The following is a 20,959-nucleotide window of genomic DNA, read 5'->3' as shown; positions in this document are numbered from 1 at the left end:
TTAAAAATCGAGAAATGAAGCAATTGAAAACGCAATAAATTATGTTTATAATTAGTCTTTAGCTAAATCAACCTAATGTAATGAACATATATATCTTCCGGTTAAAATGTTCTCTGTTTGGCGTGGCTCATTTAAATGATTATAGACCAACTCCTCGACTCAAACACTCACTCTTGCACCCAACTCATGAGTAATACAGTTTTTACTGCTCCGGTAGCGGTGGGGTAGTGTCCTCGCCCGCCAACCCAGAGGTCGGGGGATCCGATTCCAGCTAAGGTGGAATTCGCCATCTAGGGCTTGGGTGTTATTAATTGTTTCTATAGTTATATCATTGTTAAAAGTCCGATGCAAAGGCGAAAGTGCTCGTTTCGGATTGATGTGAAATAATGCATTCCGCCCCACCTCCCTCGAACTTCATTCTATTTTACCATCAAGTTTAATATCCTTCAACATAGGAACTTCAAAATAAATCATTAGTGAAACACCCATTGATGGTGAAATTTTTAAATACTCTGATTATATCTTAAGTTTTAAATCATTTTAACACTAAACTAATGCTTTATGCTCCTGTTAATATGCCATCCAGTACCTCCTCAAAGATTTAAAAAAAATGTCGATATCAAATACAAGATATAAAACAATATTTCATTTCATCAAGGATTCCCTTTAATCATCCTCCGAGTACTCTGCTGCAGGGGAACGGCTGGAGGGACACCTACGAACCCGAAGGAAGGAGCAGTCGCACGTGGCGCCAAAGGGGGAGTCGAGGCCTCCCGGCCCTCCACCCGGAAGACGTGCGTTTGCTTATAATGTGATCGCTTGGTGACGACAGGAATGGATGTCAAACCTTTAAGGTGGGAGGATGGAGAGAAATCGAATCAATCCCCGGGAGAGGACCGGCGGAGTCGACCCCCCCGTGCACGCGAGAGAGGATCAGCGCCGCACGCACGAGGGTAAATCGCAAAAGAAGCGAGGCCGCCCCCCTCCCCCCCCCCTCCTTCTCCCCCACCCGCCCTTGTGATGTGGAGGGGGGAGGGGGATGGTGAGCTCTCTCAGGAAACGCGAAAAGAAAACACGGCTGCCGCGGTGCACCTCCCTCCCCCCTCCCCATTCCCTCCCTCCCTCACTCCCCCACCCCCTCTCTCTCCGCCATATAAATAGGGGATCGCGACGGTGGGTCGGGAGTCAAAATCGCTCGACAGACAAGAGGAAAGAAGACGACAGGGGTGTGCACCGAGGATTCCAGACAGATATAGCAGACAGAGACCGCCGAGGAGCCGTCGCCATGATTCCCGTGGGTATCTCGCCCCCCCCCCCCGCACCCTCCTTTGTCCAACACTCGCTGAGACAGGCCCTTTCACTTGTCCCCGCTGTGCTCCGAGGAGAGGCTTCGGTTGTCTCCGCTCTCGACGCTAGAAAGACGCCGGAGGCCGCCAGGGTGCTTCCGCCACTTGCACCCACCTCTACTTGGACGCGATCGAAGGATTGATAGACTAAACCCGTTGACGACTCGGGAGGCGAGCAATTTGCCGTGGTTGAAACAATGCGTTAGTCGTCGAGAAATATTGTGTTGATTCGCATGCACTAACATTCTTCAAAGTAGTATCTTTCGGTCAAACCTCACAGCCTTTTTAAGTTGTCTTGCATTGAGCAGCACGGATTCAATGGTTTCAGGCTCTACTCTGTGAAACTTCGTATTTTTTCCAACTAAACCGCATTCCGCAACTATCCGTTCAGGCAATTGCATCAGGAAGATTTTTGCGTCGAAACCCGTAGTGGTGTAATAAGGCTTAGCGCGAAAAAATATGGAGTTAAGTTATTCATTGATCAAGTAGCACATTAATTTGCATGAGATCTACATCTGCATACATTTATCGAGATATTGAGAGATGTTTGTTCATCGGGACATATTTTATAATATAATCGTCAATGAACCTATACAGTTATCTTTCCAAGTGCATTTTTCATCTTTGGCTTCTATTTTCGCTAAGACAAAGGGATTAAGTTAAGACATTTCATTGAAGTGACTTCATTTTTAGGGACAACTATTTATTCGCGTTTCGGCGTCAGACACTCATTTGCACAAATATTCTTCTAATCATAATATTCTTATGAGTCATCCTTAGAATTTATGGCACACCGCAGATATGTTCAATAAATATCCGACCTCATTTTCAACAAATTATTCTTTTAAAAGTAGTAAGCTTAATTTTATATTCAATTTATGGCATTGTTATAAAAACTAACTTTTGCGACTGCTGCAATTAAAAGTTTTTGAGCTAAATTAGTGTCAATATAACAAATAATATTTTTATTCGTTCAACTAAAACCAAACACATGATATAGCAACAATACAGATTAAATATAAATGGTCTGATTCCAAAGATATAACTAAAATGGAAGTAATATAATAATTATTGTGTGATGTTAAAGTATGACAATTTAGCAAATATCCCACGACTGGAATAATAGGCAATCGATTCAGTTTCAAGAAACAACTGGTATATCTCAATCTTTAAATGCAGGTTTTAGCTGGATTTAGTGCTTTCGAAAAGTAATTCTTCGGAATTTCGTGCAGCGTTTTGAAAATATTTCCCTCGCCTGAAAATTTTGAACTTGAAGTTCAGAGGCAAAATTTTCAGGGGAAAATATTGCCTCGTTCTAGCTACCGAGGACGACTTTGAACCTAACGAGAGATTTCGTTTTGTTAATAGTTTTTGTGCCTGCGTGGGCTGTAAAACACTTTTGACTCTATTTCTAAAAAAATTAACTAGAATTCTGTTATTGCTCACTGCTGCGTCTTTTCCAGACACAAACAGACACAGGCGAGGCGATGTCCCAGATTAAAAACTAGATTGTCGTTTGACTCTTTCGATTGCATTTCGTGTCAGAAAAGGATAACACGTCCCAATAGTGATATTATTTCCAAAAACATTTAATCATCGAAATGTGGGCGTGGAGGATGATGGAGAAGGTGAAGTGGACAGGAAGGGAAACAGATGAGGAAGTGCTGGATTTGGCGGCGGTGGAGAGGGGATTGTTGGGAGAAATTATATGGAGGCAGGAAAAATGGATGAAGGGCGTATTGATCGGCAGTGGAATATTGAAGACTGTATAAGAGGGGAGAATTTAAGGCAAACAAGGAGAGGGCGGGAATGGGATGGGAAACCTGGTCGGAATGAAGGGAGGAAGGAAGTATACGGATATGAGGAGGGACTTGTTTGCAGAGAAAGATGTTGGGTTCTTCTCTATCAGGTGAAAAAAGAGAATTGTTGTGTAGTTTGTGCCATCCAAAAAAATACCTCAACCGGTGGATTACCTAATTCAATAATCATCAAAGATTATGTTGTACCCTCTTTCTGACAATAGAAACGACGAGTCTTTTGAAAATCTGTTCTATCCTCAACAAGAAATCTCGCGTAAACACTGCTCGGTGGGTGAGTCGTGTTTCAAGAGTGGAAAGCCGTAACTATGAGTTGCATACCATTATCACTCAACTGACGCAACATCTCAACGATTTCTTTATATAATAACACGCTTCTGCGACCACGTAGGCACTCTCTGTCGGGGAAATCGATAGGGAAGCCAGTTTGACGTACCCCGTGCACCTTCCGTTCGGGGTACGAAGATGGAGTGAACCCAGAGTGCTGGCCAGACCCTTTACGCACTCGCTGTACGCGAATGCGTTGGCCACTCCGCGCAGAGGCGGTGTATCCTGGCGCGTTCGCAACCAGCGCAACCGCTTCGAGCGCCGCCGGGGGGCAGAGTCGGGAGTCCAAGGGGATCTCTCGGCTGGGACGGCATCCGTGATTCTTCTCGCCATTGCGTCATTGGCTGCAGGCAAAAAGGAAGCTTGTGCAAATCCACGGAGATCCTGCAGGCATTGCGAAGACGCTAGTTTGCATGAGAGGCGCTGGCGGAGGTGGTCATGTCGCATTCCACACCTCTCCCAAGCACCCGTGACACTTGTCACCGGTGCGGAGGCGCCATGTCGCAGGCGAGGGACGCACAATAACGGATTACTTCACATTCGAGGGATTGCGTACCGATGGCAGGCAGGCGGCCCGCTCGCCCCGGTGCCAAGGCGATACCAAGAGCACATCCTGCAAGCACAACTTTGGTGCCAGAAAACCTACAGAAATCGAGGTACGACCGCTGAAGGCAAAAACGGTGGTTGGTGCCCATAGCAACTTCAACTAAGATAATTTTTCGAATATAACGTTTTTCTCAGTACCTTAAAGAGATTTAAATGAGGAAATATGCTACATAAATCCAGAAATAGACTGCTTACGCTGAGTAACAAGTGGGAGGCCATCATTTTGATCTTGAAAATTATCCTGAAAAAAGAGAAGGAGAAAAAAGCTGTAGTTGGATCTTTGAGATGACCAATTTCAGAGAATACTTCGAGCCAAAACAGTGATATGAAGATGAATTTTAATTTCGAGGAGTTTATCCTGATCTGAAGTGGCCTCATCCAAGTGAAATAAATGTCAAAATTAAAAATAGATCAAACGCCTCAATTATCGGGGACCAATCCAATACTTCTCCGAAGATTTACCAGAGCAACCTACATAAAGTATCAACTCAACAACACTAGATCAGTACTCGTGATTTACTCCTACTGCAAAAGAAGATACTTAAATCAAATCATTTGATCGAACTCATCGCATCGCCATAGAGATCAAATGCACCATTGTTGACTGGAGGAAGCAAGCCGGTGACGCCTGCAGTTTATTCTCTCCCGGATGCGAGATATAGCTTTCCTCATCTCTAACTGCGATGATGAAAATGGCATCCCCCTCCCTCTCTCCCCCCACCCCCCTGGCTACGGAACCACTACAAGAGGAGAGACCCATATTTATCTATGATTGGATTAAACAACAGTCTGTCATAAAATAGTCAAGGATAAAAGCAGATATCCCGCGGCTTAATTGCTAACTAAGGAATACTCAAATTGCTGTATCATTAATAATAGAATGAATAGGGATCACCTTTCAGTATATGTACATGTATATATACATGTATGTATGTATATATATATATATATATATATAGTATATATACATATATATATATATATATATATATATATATATGTGTGTGTGTGTAAAGGATTGACACACTTAAACATGACTGACATCAATATTTTGGTGGTCCCAGCCACCTGCATCTGGGTATAAAAAGTCAATCCATTGTATATATATATATATATATATATATAAAGTCAATCCATTGTATATATATATATATATATATATATATATATATATATACAATGGAGTGACTTTTTAAACCTAGATGGAGGTGGCTGGGGCCACCAAAATATTGATGTCAGTCATGTTTAAGTGTGTTCCAATCCTTTATACATATATATATATATATATATAAATAAATATCTTCGAAATGGAACGCTTTTCGGCAACGCACAAATATATAAAAACACAGATGTAGATTTTTAGAATATAGAGACACAAAGAAAGGACACTCACAACAATTTGTTATTTGACGTTTCGACAGCTCGGCTGTCGTCTTCAGAATCAAATCATAATCAAAATTATATATATATATATATATATATATATATATATATATATATATATATATATGCATATATGTATATATGTATGTATATGTATATATATATATATATATATACATACATATATGTATATGCAATGTCTTCTACTACCAAGAGTGTGCCTTATGTTCATCCATCTTATCGTCTGCCTTTTTTTTCCGGAAAGAAATAAATGTACTCATTAAATTCAAAAGCGGAAAATTTTCTCAGTTACATTCGTAATTTGATGAAGGAAATTAACTGAAACGACAGCCTGCGAAGGCGAAGAAAGCAGATACGACGGTGTGCGGTCCAATCGCGGTGACCCCCATAGTGCGCCCTTAGTGATTACGGAGCTCGCATGTGAGACAACCATTCGCAAAAAGTACGGAGTGGGAACTCCGAGGAGGGCAGTGGATGGTGGGGACGCAGCGCCCCTCTTGGGCAAGGGAGGCGGGAGAAGGGAACAGGGGTTGGTTGAGAAAGCGGGGCCGAGTCAGACACAAACAAGCTCCCGCCTCGCACACTGGCGACCCCGTCTCCCCCCCCCTTCCTGAATGGACGGAGGCAGGGAGGGGGCCAACCTCCCCCCGGGGCGACAAGGTCTCCTCCACGGGGAAACGATCAGGAGGGCCGAGGAGGGAGGCGAAGGACTGCAATGTCTGTTTGAACAGAATCGGAGCTCATTAAGAATTGATTTACGCGCAATTCGGAAAATATCCACTCCTTTTATTAAACTTATAAAGCTCTTAAAGTAGATCAGATGGTCACAAAATAAAGCGTAGAAGAATGTTCTACCTCCACTGCCTCCATCAAGACGGATTTTAAAAACACAAAGTTTAAATCAAGCAAACGCGGGAATCATATCTTTAGAAAATCTGTCTGTATTTCCATCACAACAGATATCGATATTAAAAATTGATGACGGATGATAAAAATACCATAAACACAGTAATCAACCTTAAGGTTGGTTTGGTAGGAGTAGGTAGCTAATTTTACTCAGTGCTAAGCTCTATACGGCGAGTGAACATTCACATACAAGCAGGGTAGGGGGAGCAGTCTTTAACCTTATATATAACTTTATACAACCTTATGGTTTCCCAGGAATATCTGGTACCCGAAAAATCACAAAGCTGGGATAGAGTGGAAGGCGCCCAGACAGCAACCCGGGCCTTCCGGTCCGTAGTCCAACGCTGTACTGTACTGTACTATCGCGACCACTACGGATGATATGGCCCATGGAAATATTTGAATTTTTGATCAGAAAAATAATAAGTTAGAAATAAATTATAGTTGGGAAGTGGTCGATTAGAAAGTCTTAGAATGAGATAAATTTCTTTCAGAATATCACAACTTTGTCGATCTTTCGAAAATTGCCAACTAATGTCTCTACTGCTATATTTATCTCGCGTTAATGAAAATAAGGAATATTGTTTTCATCTCTCACCTAAGGGAACACTTTAATATAAACAATATTTTAATATTGCTCTATTTACATGAAAATCTGTTTTTTGTGAATTATCGAAACTCCTTCCTATTCAGAACTACTCCTAATCAGAACCCTTTTCGAGTGTTTTCTGTGACCCTGATTTCGAAGCGACAGGGAACGATAGGGGTCGAGTAAAGCCAGCTGTGTCCCTCCCTCTCCACGTCTTGAGTTTCATCCGCGGAGGGAAGGGCTCGTCCGAGTCGTGACCGACCACAAGACTCCGACTGACTTCGCCAGATGCGATTGGCGACCCCCACCCCCACCCTCCGCGGAGATTTCTCCGCTGTCGCGCGCGTACGGAGAGGGGAAGAGGGGTGGTCTCGCTGCGGCAAGGGACGACGGGGGAGAGACTGGTGCACACGCAAGAAAAGATGGAGCACGCAGTGTCGCCAGTGCTGCCTAAATGCGTATCATGTGTAATCTCCAGTTGCGTGTTACTTAAGAATGTCCAAACGGAGACAAATGTTTCAACAACGACCCTCGACTTTCAACACTTCTTAAACGACCACACAAGGAACACTAAACATATGATATTACTTCACCGGCATTAGAGACGACATTAAGCAACAGAGATGTGAAATATACGCGGTCTTAACTTTTTTAAGGTCAAATTAATGACTCCGATCTTAGGAACGAGATGAAACTAAAGTGAAAACAAGTTTCCTCCCGTAAATGCAAGCATGGTTCACTGCACCACCACTCAGGACGTAAATGTTCAGGAATGGTTGTGGTAACTGCTCGTAAACTTGTATGGCACAAAATGCCCTTCGACCTCAGACCACGTATCGCAAAAACCCAGTCGTTTGCTCTGCATTCCTTCGCCCTCTCTTAATCCCATCCAAGATCTCTATTCTTTTCCACCTCTTCCTCTCATTCCCAGTATTCAACCCTTCATAGCCAACTTCACAATCCTATTGCCTCACGGCGTCTCTTGCATCCACGTATCCAGCCTTCTTCGAATACCATCCGACAGCCCATTTCCCCTTCCTAATTCACGCCCCTCACTCCACCCATTAATTCCCCTTCAGTAAATTTTACTTTCTCCGTTATATAGTTGGGACGGTGCGGTATTTAACTTACTGGCTTCCTACCGATAGGGCCCGGGTTCGAATCCTGGAGACGATTGATATTTTTCAGAAGTATGCCGATCCCTACTTGAGGTGCTATGTGGAGAGCACTATGAGTGAGTACGACGTCCATCGGATAAGACGTTGAATTGCGGATCCTTAGTGTTGGGCTCCCACGTTTATTGGTTTATTCAGAATGCCAAGGAATCATTCCGACCGCTCAATTCACGAGGAGTACTTAATCATTGGCGATCGCCAAAAGCAGTTCGAAGCAATCTAACAAATGAAATCCAATAGCATCGGGGTCATCATTTTCAAGAACACATCAGACATATTTTCGTCGAAATCAACGTCCATAACTCTTATTTCCTGTTTCATTAACTGTTTGTAACACTTTTTAATATCTAATACGTTTTAATTTTGTTAAAACGCTGTAAATCATACAAGCCGATGTGTTAAACCATAGCGTCTAATCCCATAAATTTGCCAAGTACCAGAGAAAAAAGCAGATTTCGCACAATGCGAGCACTTTACGGTGTCCCCGGCTGCCCGGGGCTTCTACAAAGGCTCCCTCTCTTAAGTGATGAACATCACTCAGAGATGTTTGAAGAGCCTCAAGGTTTTAGTGAATTTCTCGGAGTAACTTGGCGGCCCAAGCTTGACGGGCGAGTTTCGAAAGTGCCCGGGAGTCGCGGTGATGTATCGTACGCCTCACCGAATGCACGACTACGGCAAATCAAGGATGGCGATCAATGCATGAAGCCAGGTAACTTAGTAACTCTATGCCACGAATATTGCTGAATACGGCATATATATCCAACACATTTTCTTTAATTTCTTCATCAAAGAGTATTAAATTAAAATTTCATTAATGCTTTAACATTTCCACCATTAAGGACGGTGTCGCTTCATAACTCCATCGGACTGCTAGGGCGTGATAATTCTATTCACTATTACTCCCATTTATCATCCATTAAACCTGAATTCGGCCATTTCGGCACGATGTTGCGAGGGCAATGTGAAAAACTGGCATCGCATTTACAATGCTATTAATTTTATATAATTTATGTGCTTTTCACTCATAAAGCTAGTCTTTTGCGCCGCCATTTCACTTTGATTTTTAAAAAGGCTTGCGAAAAGAAAATTTTATTCTGTTGGCACCCGAATTTTGCATATGGCACAACCGCAAATGGTGAATGCGGATAAAAAAACGCAATGACTTTTCATTAATAATCATCACCGATGAAGATGCTAATGTTGAATGAAAAAAACGATTGTGATTAGCGAATGGCTGTAACGGGACAATTAAAGCATAGATTATTCGGTTTTGGAAAATATATAAGGAAAAAATTAAAAATATGACGAATACTAATATTAACGGTTGCGAATATGTAATGATGGTTAATTGGGATTTTATGGAATAGAAAGCAACAAAGTGGGCTCTATTATCAAGTTATAATTTCAAATACGGGAGAGAAGATACGATGGGTCGTAAATATTAATGTATGAGAATTTTAAAATTCGTAAGTCCTGAAAATCTTTCAAATTATTTTGAATCGGGATCAGAAATTACGATTAAATTGACGGGATACGAATGGATAGAATTCCTTGATTAGGTCCAAGCTTTTGGTTAGAACAGAATGATTTTGTCAGAAAAGGTTCCTGAAGTTCCGCATGACTGAGAAAAGAGGCCCAGAATGACAGCACGATTTTACAATGATTTAGAAATAAATAACGAAATTACTTTTCTTTATTAAATTATTTCCATTGTATTTGTTACCGAGGGTTAACAATTGACTTCAGGTAGTGATTGCGGGGCTGGAATGATGATTCTGTTTCGGGAACACGCGCAATCTCCGCATAGCACAATGGCTGATTCCCATCTCCTCCGAGACTAATCCTCTCTCTCCGTCCCGTTGCAGGCAATCATCCTCGCGTCGTCGCTGGTGATGGTCACCATCGCCATGCCCCAGCAGCCCGGCTCCACGCCCATCCCCATCCTCAAGTACGAGAGCGAAGTCAACCACGACGGCTCCTACAGATACAGGTGAGGAGGTCAACGCCGCTACTGGCCATGCCCCCACTTAACATGACGCACTTCCCAACTCCGATCCGACTCCCCAAACAAAAAAGCGAAGCCCAAGCGACGCAACCATTTGCCGAGACAAAGCGTCCACTGCTGCTCCAAAAGGCAAGGCATTCGGGCGAGGACGTTTCCAACACGCCGACTCCGCCATCGAATCTCCTGCAGGCAAATGCCTTCCCGCCTTCCAGGAGGTCACGCACCCTTGCCGCGAGCCAAAAAGCGAGAACAGCCAAATAAAATAAGCTGACCCTTCGATCGATATTAAATAATTGTATCACAATACACTTTTTAAAAAAATGTCAAATTTGAGCTAATTATGACAGGTCTTCTATATTCGTTGGACCTTTATGTCCCCATGAACATTCTTGAAATGTGCCACTTATAACCTCGTTCATTGAATAGCATGAGATTTGGGGGAAATGAATCACTTTTAAAGATGAGTGCATTTATTTCAATAAAATTTTCCTGGGTGGTTGTCAATCCATTTTAAGGCCCTGTATCAAATGGTGTAGTATGTATTTCTCTTGGAGAGATATGAATAATTATATTTACGTGATTAGTTCACTTGAAACTTGTATGTCGGATTCTGTCCACTTAGATAATGATAGTGAAATCAATCACTGGCTGTATTACTTTTTTTGTTGAAAATTTTCCGTTCCGACATTTCAATAGCCTTCCAAATTAAAATATTTAATCTCTCCCGCAGTAAAAACACTAACCTTAAAACCACGTGATAGGCTCAGATGAGTTACTTTTCTAAGTAACTCATCTGAGTCTATCACGTGGTTCCATGATGTTTCTAATGTCATTATTTAGATTTCACGGCAAATCCAGCGAATGCGAGGGGAAATGTGAGGACTGCTCTCGACTGACTGCAAGGATTTGAGTGCTCCACGGACGTGTTTAAGGCTCCCTTCATTTCCACGCGAGAATATCCTTAAGCGCAGCAGTAAATATTGAAAACATCTCCTCAAGACAAAAATTGTAGCATGTACTCACGTAAGAAAATACCACTTCGATAGCCACTTGCCAGAAATCATGAATCGTTAGAGAATGCTGCCGTGTCTCAATCAAATACATGTCATAGCAAGTGAAGTCAAACACTCATGCTAAAGAGTATTCTCTCTAAAATATCAGATTTTGTCTCGATTTCACCCTTTCTAGTCGAGCTAAGCACGCCCTTGAGTTATGCAAACATGGTTCTTTGTTTAGGAATGCAGAATTATTGCAAAAGTAACGAACTTACGTCAATTTATCGCCATTTTAATCAGTCTGATCATAGAATATCATTTATTTTTACAACAATCCAAACTAAATGTTCCATGACCGAAATCCTGTTTCGCAGTGATTACAAACCGACACCTTAATTTAGATTTTGCAGCATGTATCATAAGCGCTTCGAAAGACGTTATTGTGTGACGTTGTTTTATATATATATATATATATATATATATATATATAACAACGTTTATATAAAACCATAAACACAGTTATCAACCCGAAGGTCGGTTTGGTAGGTGATGGTAGAGATCACCCAGTACTAAGCCCTATACGGCGTGTGAAATTCACACATCCGGGTAGGGGGGCCAGTTCCTTTCCCTGTGCCGGTTATGGTTTCCCAGGAAGACCTGGTACCCGAAAAATCACACATATATATACACACACACGAGATATATATATATATATATATATATATATATGGGTCGCGGTAGTCCAGTATATATATATACATACATTCAAACACGAAATCCCGCCAAACGGCGAACCAATATTCATTTATATAGAAACATATATAAGGAAAAGGGATAGGAACACACGTAAAGGACGAACACATGAGAGTTGGGGAAGGCGGAATCAGGAATTTCACGAGTGTAAAAATATTTCCTAGACCGGGATATGAACTCCGGATCTTTCCACCTGCCGGGCGGAGGCTCTTAACCACTTGAGCTATCCAGGAAACGTCATTTATCCTGAGATCTGCAATACTTTATGCAAGCAAGTGCCCCGAATCATTGGCAAAGAGATGGCGTTAGGGATCTGTTTCACCCATCAAAGGAGAAATAGACAAGACACAAAGAGGAAGGGATAGTAGTAAAGGAATCATACAACAAAATACAGGATAAGAACAGTGCGTTTCGTGGCTCGTCTAGCCAGAAGAAGAGACGAGCCACATTGGCCTAATGCACATTCAAACACGAAATCCAGCCAAATGGCGAACAAATATTCCTTTATGTGTGTTCCTATCCCTTTTCCTTATACATTTTTCTATATAAATGAATATATATATATATATATATATATATATATATATATATATATATATATATGCACGATATAATATATATAAAGATATATATATAATTATATAGTATATATATATATATATATATATATATAACTAGATAGAGAATATATACTATGCATTTATATTTTCTGCTCTCAGGTATCTCGATCCCTGCTTGAGGTGCTTTGTGGAGGGCATTTTGAGTGAGTACGCCATCCGTCGGATGGGACGTTAAGCTGCGGACCCCTTGGCGCCTTTCGTAAATAGTAGGCTAATGCCGACGCCGGGTTTCTCTCCACCCTTCATCCTTTCCTGTCCATCCCCTATGGCGCAAATGACCTCAGCTGTCGGTCGCCTACCCTCAAAACTACTACTACCGCGGGAACGCTTCGCTCAAGTTTCACGGACTCCCGGCGCGGCAGCGCAAATGTGAGGATGCGCCGAGGGTAGGCAGATGCCTGCTCTGACCGCCCCTCCACCCCCTCCAGTGCCGTACATGTCCATCGCCTCAACCAGGGACATCTCAAGTCAAGTTGCATCATCTTCCGCCACGGGGTATTGAAGTTACGTCGTTTGAATAGACGTCTTCAGAATTTGTCTATTATTCGCAATAGGGGTGAGACTCAGTAACGTTCCTTACCAACGGGGCTCTTGCAGCCACTCACATGATTGCCAAATAGCATTGTCCATTCCAGGGCAACTAATATTTCGTTAGCCAAGTCAAAATCCTCTAGAAAGGAGGACCGAAAGAGATTTTCCTTGGTGAGGAAATGTGCAACGCGCACGAGTTGCTGTGTCGTCAACGTTAAATGCAAGACAAGGGCAACCTATCGCATTTTCTCCCGCGCTTTCATTTGTCAGCAGTTTGGCCTTCGAGCATTAGGGGTGGAAAAACTCAGGCGGAAGGGCCGGAAGGCGGACGGTGGTGACGCCAGGGCCGGGGCGCGATGCTCGCCCCGGGAGCGGAGGGGTTGCGAAGGGGGTCGCGGCGAAGAGGGCGCCCCGGGAGGAAGCACTCGTTGTTGGACTGCTGCTCAGCAATGGGAAAAACCGCCTTGGAAGTCGAAGATGGCAATCCCTATTTGACATCTATGCACAGGGCAAATGTTATGCCCCGTGCCGGAAAGCCGTCGAAAGGTTTCAATCCAATAAGGGAGGGGCGAATCTATGGCACGCTTGCCCCAAGTGACGCGCAGGTTGTCCGTCGTTGACACTCCACAATAGAGAAGGAAAATCTAAATTTTCAATCTAAATATTAAACCTCCACGAGCCTTCTCGAAAATCTTCTTTCTTAATCTTCCAAAATAATTTAAACCTTAAAGAATCAACTTTTCCGTATTCGTCGCCCACTCCTGGCGGGAGAGCTGGTGCGAGATGCGGGGTCTGTGAGCGGGCATTGCGGTGGAAGCCGAATTTAAGTGCGGGAAAGATACGTCTTCTTCACAGCCGACGACGTCTTCGATAAACGAGCTCGCCCTCCTCCGCGCGCATCCCTCATGCAGATAGTTGGTAGCCACGGGTGCGGGTGGTGCCTCACCCCCCTGGCAGCCCCCGCACCAGCGGCGCTCGACTCGAAGTGCGATTCACACGCTCCTCCCACTCTCCCCTCACACGGATTGCAACACAATCCACCCTTAAAACCTTAACTGGTGACCTCTTTTCATAAATGCGAGGTTAAAATACGATCCAACCTTAGGTATGGAGAAAGATTAAGATTTCTTAGAAAATGTTTTGTGAATGAAACTTTTTATGAAAGACCGGCATTGTTATTTTCACGAAGGCAACAAGTCTATTCATTAAAATGTGGCCATTAGAGTGAAAATGCATTTAGAATGCGAAGAAAATGCATCCAAATTATTCCTCTTTAGGAGAACATTACGCTCGTGTCATAAGAGTTCTTAAACAGAGAACAATTAATATAGGATATCTAGTACAAGATCGGTGTGAATGTGATTACAAGTACCCCATTTTAATTAAATTTTCAAAAGCTGTAACCATATGTTCACTGGAGTTCCGTTCAAATAGTTCTCGTCCTCAGTTATTCCTGGTGGCAACAATAGACACTGCACGACGCCGGCGCCCGAATCGGGAAACGAGCCCCCGGCTCTCACGGCCTCCGCGGCCTGCAGGAGCAAACGGCGTGGCCTCCGAGGGGCCAACATGCGCATTTGCCGTCGCAGCATCCCTCCCACGGCACTCACCGCAAAAGACACCCACGGATGGAAAGGAGTATTGTTTCATCTTGGGTTAAACGCAATAACAGCACTGCCTTCATTTAATTAATAAAATACCTCACGACACGTAGGATATGTGAGGTCTCCCATCCCATTCGGCACGCACGGGCGCACTAGCTAAGATAAGCACGACCTTCTACGATCAAGTATTACTAATATTTTAACTTGCTTTCGCTCAGTTTGATAAGGTGTTGCATTATTTTCCGATGACGCCCCGCCAAAGTTCTTCCCCTACTTTACTTGGCATACTCAATTTGGAAGCTCAGGGTGAAAGGGCTGAAAGGGCTCAGGATGACAGGGCAGAACACTTGATCGCCCTTAAGCTTGTTCATTTCCTTGTTTCTCAAGCGAACTGCTTAATTTGTCCACGACAGTTGTGAACAACTATTAACAAGTAATTTTGCACACGCTGGGGTAATAAATCTAGCGGTCCTCCCGAAGATACAAAGTCCTCATTTCCCCCCGCCCCAGGGTCACTACCCCGCTCCCAGGTTCTCACTGGCTGCCCTGCCTCGAGCAGTGGAACGTCTAGTATTTCAGTGCTCGATAATGCCTAACCTATTTTGCATACCTAACTTTGTCTCAACCCATCATCTATCAAGGAGATAATATACAAAAGTAGAGGTTAAGGATTGATGGATGAGACGGGACATTTTCACCCAAGAGGGGCACGAGAAGGAAGCTCTCGTTGCCCCATTGGGTCGGAAGGTGCGAGGCCCCGCGTGTCAGGTGACCCTGCCAACACTAACGCCTTTTCCCGAATACAATTCCTCCGCAGCTACGAGACGGGCAATGAGATCGCCGTGGAGGAGAAGGGGGAGCTGAAGAACCGCGGGGTTGAGGGCCAGGAGGCCCAGAGCGCCGTCGGATCCTACTCGTACACGGCGCCAGATGGCACGCGCATCACAGTCACCTACACGGCCGACGAGAACGGGTTCCAGCCACAGGTAATTAGAGTGAGCGAACAAAGCGAAGAAGCACAGGTATGAGGTGCTGTGGCGACCAAAGTGACGGTGGGATATTCCTTTTCCCACCTGACACTTTTGGCAGATCAATTTAAATAATTTTCAAAGATTAATTCCATTTACTTTTGCAAATTTAAGATCCTTATTTCAATATATAGTATCCCAATCATTTACCTCAATTTCAACGATGAAAACTAAAACATTTTGATCTAGTTTTAGAAAATGAAATATTATTAAATATATGAAAAATTCAATAAAATGAGAGGATAATAGTTTCCCAGCATTGTCGATTAATATGAAAGCAATGGGAACCTATTTAAAATACTTCAAAATTGAAAAGAAAATAACCTAGATATGTTAAAACTAATCAATGTCCTAAGCTAATTACTGTAAACACACCCTCATTCATGTCTATCTTGGGATAGGGATAAAATAATTGTTTCAAACCAGTGAAAATCATTTGAAACGGTGATGCATGGCTAAAGTAGCGAAGCATGATCGGACCACGTCTCTGCATAGTTCTTCCTTCGATAGGCTTTAGGGCTGAACAGAAAAACGTGGAGGTTCGTCAGAAGCCCTTTTGCCTCGGCATTACTTCCTCTGCGACGACATCTTTGGAACAGAATTGCTCTTTTTCGCTGGGAACCCCCCAGGACACACTAACAAACACAAACACAGGCGCGAGGACATTGAAAAGAGATCGAGTTTTTCTCCTTTCCCACAAAACACAGTGGAAAAGGACTAAATGCGCAATCTACTTGAAATTAGCACAGGTTTCCAAATAGTTGGAGCCCACCGGAGCGACGGCTGGCGCATGCGCCGTCGCCTCCCGCGCATTCTCAGGCGCCGAGGTGCGAGGGAGGGGCGGGGGGAGGAAAGGGGGTCGGAGGAGGGGAGGGTTCTCCCCCCCCCCGCGATAGGCGAGGGACCGGTGATGGGTTGCTATTCCCATGGTTTGAAAATCATCAGCCATCGACACTAATTCAGTTCAAGGGATTTGTTATTTGAGTTTCTCGCTTCGTAAACCGTCATCGACGACCAAGGCCGCTTCATGAGCACAACTGGAATTATACCCCCTTTCATTTTTATTGGGTTTTAGGTAAAAAGAATAATTTTTTTATTGTTGGATGCCACGTCTTTTCCGGGACGTGGTAGTCCCGTGGGTAGAGTACTGAATTACTGACAGGAATCCCCATGGTAACGCCTCTGGGCACCACGATCTGTGGGCTACAGATTGATACGATGTATTCGTGCGCTGTGTGCAAGGCAGTGGTGAGTGTCACGGGCGTTGTCGTTGGGTGAGCCCAACCCTCTCCCCCGCCGACCAAGCCCGGGTCCATTACTATAGGAATTGTGGATGGGTGGGCAAGTGACATTTTGCAGAAACCAAAGTGCCAGGGGGATGAGTACTTCTTCGGGTGTTTCGGTAAAATCAAATGTTGGCACGATGGGCCGCCAGTGTGGTCCAACAGAAAAATATTACTTATATATTTCATTCAAACTTATCCTGAAGATTGACATTGATATTATTATGGAGTTACCCGCAAATGTTACATTGAAATGACTCTGATAAATACCATCAAAGGCATAAGAGTAATGTACATTTTCTTAAAGGGGTGTATTGAACTCAACACTTGGAGTATTGATTATGCATTATATTTTACTGAATGCATGATTTGCTATCACATCAATGAATTACAACGCATAGTAGTCCACGCAAAATATGTGAGAGGGCCGTTTCAGTGCATTCGCCATTATCCCTTCGGATACAGATGAGCATTTGAACAATAAACATGCCTCTTGGGTGTAAGATCTAATGTTGATATGTAGCTAAAATTGCACTTATTACCAGTTCCCATCGTCGAATAAACTGCAGAATACATTAATGCATAATTAATAGGTTAGGTAGGAAACATAAATAGCAATGATAGCAAAAATATCCCATACTTTTCTCAAAATTGCGCATCACATTGAAAATAAATCTCTTTGTACAGAAATCCGTCATCCTTGCATGCCATAGCACTTACTTTGCATGTTTCGAGACCCTCAAAAATAGCATCCGATTCGCACAGCATGGCACCCTTAATCGAAGTCAACTTGTTGATTTCAGCAATCACAAAGACGCGTGCACTGCTGACCAAAGGGAGTGCAAACTGTCCAGAACACTCTTTCCTGTGCATTACACGCAATATCCACTGCATGAAGCTTTTTTTAGTAGTTTCTCCTTAGAAAGCATTAACATATCGCTCTAAAGGATACGCGCATAAAAGCAAAGCATGGGCGCGTAGATGGGCGATTCGGGCATAGGTCTGGACTGTGGATGTAGTGGCTCTAATGCAAGCTAACGTGTCATTTGCAGCTCTCTATCGGGAAGGGGCCGGGCAGGACTTGATTGGTGTTTCTGTGCCAGCAAACAAGTGGTAAGCATTCAAAAAGGGGCTAGGCTAGTTGCGTTCTTGCATTATTCTCAGTCATGTCAAGGAATTTGAAATCAGAGGTAAACTGATGAGTGATGCTTTTACGGATGAAAAGAGAATTTTCTCTGGTGAACCTAACTGTAAAACCTGGAAATTAAAATATTTTGAATAATCATAGAGTACTATAATAACCAAAATTAAACCTAATGTAGTTTCTGATTACCTTGAATGAATTCTTAAATATCTTATAATAATTGTAATTAATATTCAAACCTGAATACCCGACGTCACCGCCGACGTCTGTAAATACTATCGTAATACACTACAATCCCATAAAATGCACCTCGAAAACTATGATATGATATTAAAACACGTAGTATTAGCGTATGGTTGTGTTCCATTCTTTGATCGGATAATTTACGTATCCAACAAAAGCCACTCTCTATCTCAGTAATACTTAAAATTAAAGCTAATCATTATCTTTTGGGTATTAACCTTCAAATTTAAAATCTGAATAGTGTATAAAAATCTCTATAAACCAATAGCCATGAATTTATATATTTATCATATTTATAAATGAATAAGATTTGGACGCTTCATACTCATCTTTTCTATCAGCCTTCCACAACGTACTTTAGATATTCATTCACACGCATACTGACATATCGTATAGCGCTAAATGGATCTTGAAACTCAAATCCACCGGCTCCGGCCACATGATTACGAGATAAAATTACAAGAAAACGGCGTAATTATAGTCGTTCTGATTTGAGACTCGGTTCTTTATCTTTTCGAGGAAAAATGAAACTCATTTCGCTCTGTTTTGTTCCACTGCCATGTTCCCTTAATTGATTAAAAAATTAAAGTACAACAGAAATGACGTAGCTTTGAAGCATTAACGTACTTTCCAAATGTAATTTAAGAGGGATTTAAATATAAGTCTCCCCTGGTGAGTGAGAACTGACAGGAGTCATATTTTTTGTAATATGAATGAAAATAATTAAGCCTGAAGGAAGCAATGTTACATCAGGTTGAACAAACTTTATCTTCGGCCTAAATTACGGTATTGAAGGACCTAACCAATAAATAGCTGTTAACTTCTTCGAAAAAAAATTAAAATATTTCAGCTTTGCTATCTTTATAAAATAAACGTTGTTCCTAACTTCGATAAACTGTGTGTGATCCACGTTTCTTGCAACACGAAATCGTGACAGGTGCCACTGGAAGTGCCAAATAGATCACCCGGGTGCAATCAACCGAATGGCAGGAGGCACTATTGCGCATTGCGTGGCAGACGTTAATTTTCATGAATTCAGGGGCGTCAGTTTCTTTTCTATTTTCGCGATTCATTCCCCCCCCCACAATTAAGTTTCAGTACCCAAAAATGGCACCGCTTGGATTTTCAGACTAGGTTACTAAAATGCATAACCCCAGATTTGAAACAAGAATCGTCCTGTCAGTAGCAAAACGATCTACCCTCTGGTTCACTCAGCCCCTCGATAAAAGCAGAGGGGTTCATTTAGAAATATAATGATTGACATTTTATTCTTTTGCATTCACGTCAATGCCGGAAACCATTTGGCACTTCCGCTGGCGTAGCCGCCATTTGTGTGGGGTCGTTCGCTCCTCGCCCCCCCCCACCTCGGGGGCAGTTCGCTCCACTCTCGCGGCCCCCGGATGTGCGTATGGGGGGGGGGAAGGGGGTGGGACCCCTTTGACGTTTCTCTCCCGTGGCCTTGCAGGGGGCGCACCTGCCGACGCCGCCGCCCGTCCCGGCCGCCATCCAGAGGGCCCTCGACTACATCGCCTCTCTGCCCCCGGCACAGCGCCAAGGGGACCAAGGCGGCAGCAGGAGGAGGAGGTAGGCGCTGGGGGGGCGCCACCCACGCCCAGCGGCCCACGAGAGCACACTCCGACCGACGAGACCGACCGCACGCGAGACTTGTTCACGGCACGAAAGTGGAGCGCCCTACTCGACCCGACGCCAAGATGACCAGCCAGGGTTCCGTGGAAGGTGGAGGGGAGGGTGGAGGGGAAGGAGGGGGTGGAAATGTGATGATGTGGAGGCGGGAGCGAGAGTGGGAATCCACAGTTTTGGAACTGGAAGAGTGTTCGAGACAGTTTATAAACATCGGAAGTGAAAAATGAAAGCCGACGTGCGTATTTTTATAGCATTATCATAATATAATTAATAATTATTTTTTATAAAAACGCAAATTCTCTAAAGAATGCTTTAAGTATGAACCCCTCCTCCTATGCAATCCTTCTCTCCGCCGAGGTGAATTCATTTTCCAAAGCACCCCTTTTTTAAATATGAACAGACTTTTTCCTCGCAAAATAAAAAGACAAAAAAAAGCCCGGCCAATAGGTATATGGGTACCGACCTGCAGAACGGATAACAGAATTATCTGTAATAAATTAATATATATATAAATATATGCAATTTGTACAATATCTTAAAATATATGCAAATGGAAATCCACTGGCCATCTGGGGCCACGTGGGCCCGGCGCCAGGTTTGGAAGGATCCTTCTGGCATCCCACTACGCTACCTGGATGATATTGTAATGATATTACTGTAATAAAGTAAGCGTTTAACTGGGCGCAAAATAAATACTTTAATATAAAGAAACCTGTATTTTTCTTTGCATCATTCACCCTCATAATCTACCTCATTCCACTTAATTCTCGCCACTGGCAGCTAACTCCACGTCTACTTTGTAATTAGGGCAATTTTTTCTGAAGTCAAGTCTCTTCAGTTTTAACGGACGACTCCCTCGAACCAACTCTGCCGTGCATTATGCTCCGGCTCACGGTGGTTGATGACGGGTGGCTTTAGAAGCCCATCATAGTCGCGGTT

At 43.2% G+C, this 20,959-nt stretch overlaps 1 protein-coding gene across 1 annotated transcript; it reads left to right on the top strand.

The window, feature by feature from the left end:
* The first annotated feature begins 1,192 nt into the window (after positions 1 to 1,192).
* LOC139689302 (endocuticle structural glycoprotein SgAbd-8-like) lies at positions 1,193 to 20,731 on the top strand. The gene is made up of 4 exons (XM_071586374.1): positions 1,193 to 1,294; positions 10,036 to 10,160; positions 15,496 to 15,664; positions 19,842 to 20,731. The coding sequence occupies exons 1-4, from the start codon at positions 1,286 to 1,288 to the stop codon at positions 19,962 to 19,964; spliced, it is 426 nt and encodes a 141-aa protein (XP_071442475.1). The 5' UTR covers positions 1,193 to 1,285; the 3' UTR covers positions 19,965 to 20,731.
* Positions 20,732 to 20,959: the final 228 nt, after the last annotated feature.

Source organism: Hetaerina americana, unplaced genomic scaffold, assembly GCF_022747635.1.
Source record: "Hetaerina americana unplaced genomic scaffold, ioHetAmer1.1.p SCAF_22, whole genome shotgun sequence".
Lineage (NCBI taxonomy): Eukaryota > Metazoa > Arthropoda > Insecta > Odonata > Calopterygidae > Hetaerina > Hetaerina americana.
Note: the sequence above shows the minus strand (reverse complement) of the source record. Positions and strands in the feature narration are given on the sequence as shown.

Bases quoted from the DNA above. Each gene is read 5' to 3' on its own strand.
- LOC139689302 (XM_071586374.1), top strand. The intron at 10,161-15,495 runs GTGAGGAGGTCA...ATTCCTCCGCAG, and splicing joins GACGGCTCCTACAGATACAG to CTACGAGACGGGCAATGAGA. The intron at 15,665-19,841 runs GTAATTAGAGTG...GTGGCCTTGCAG, and splicing joins AGAACGGGTTCCAGCCACAG to GGGGCGCACCTGCCGACGCC.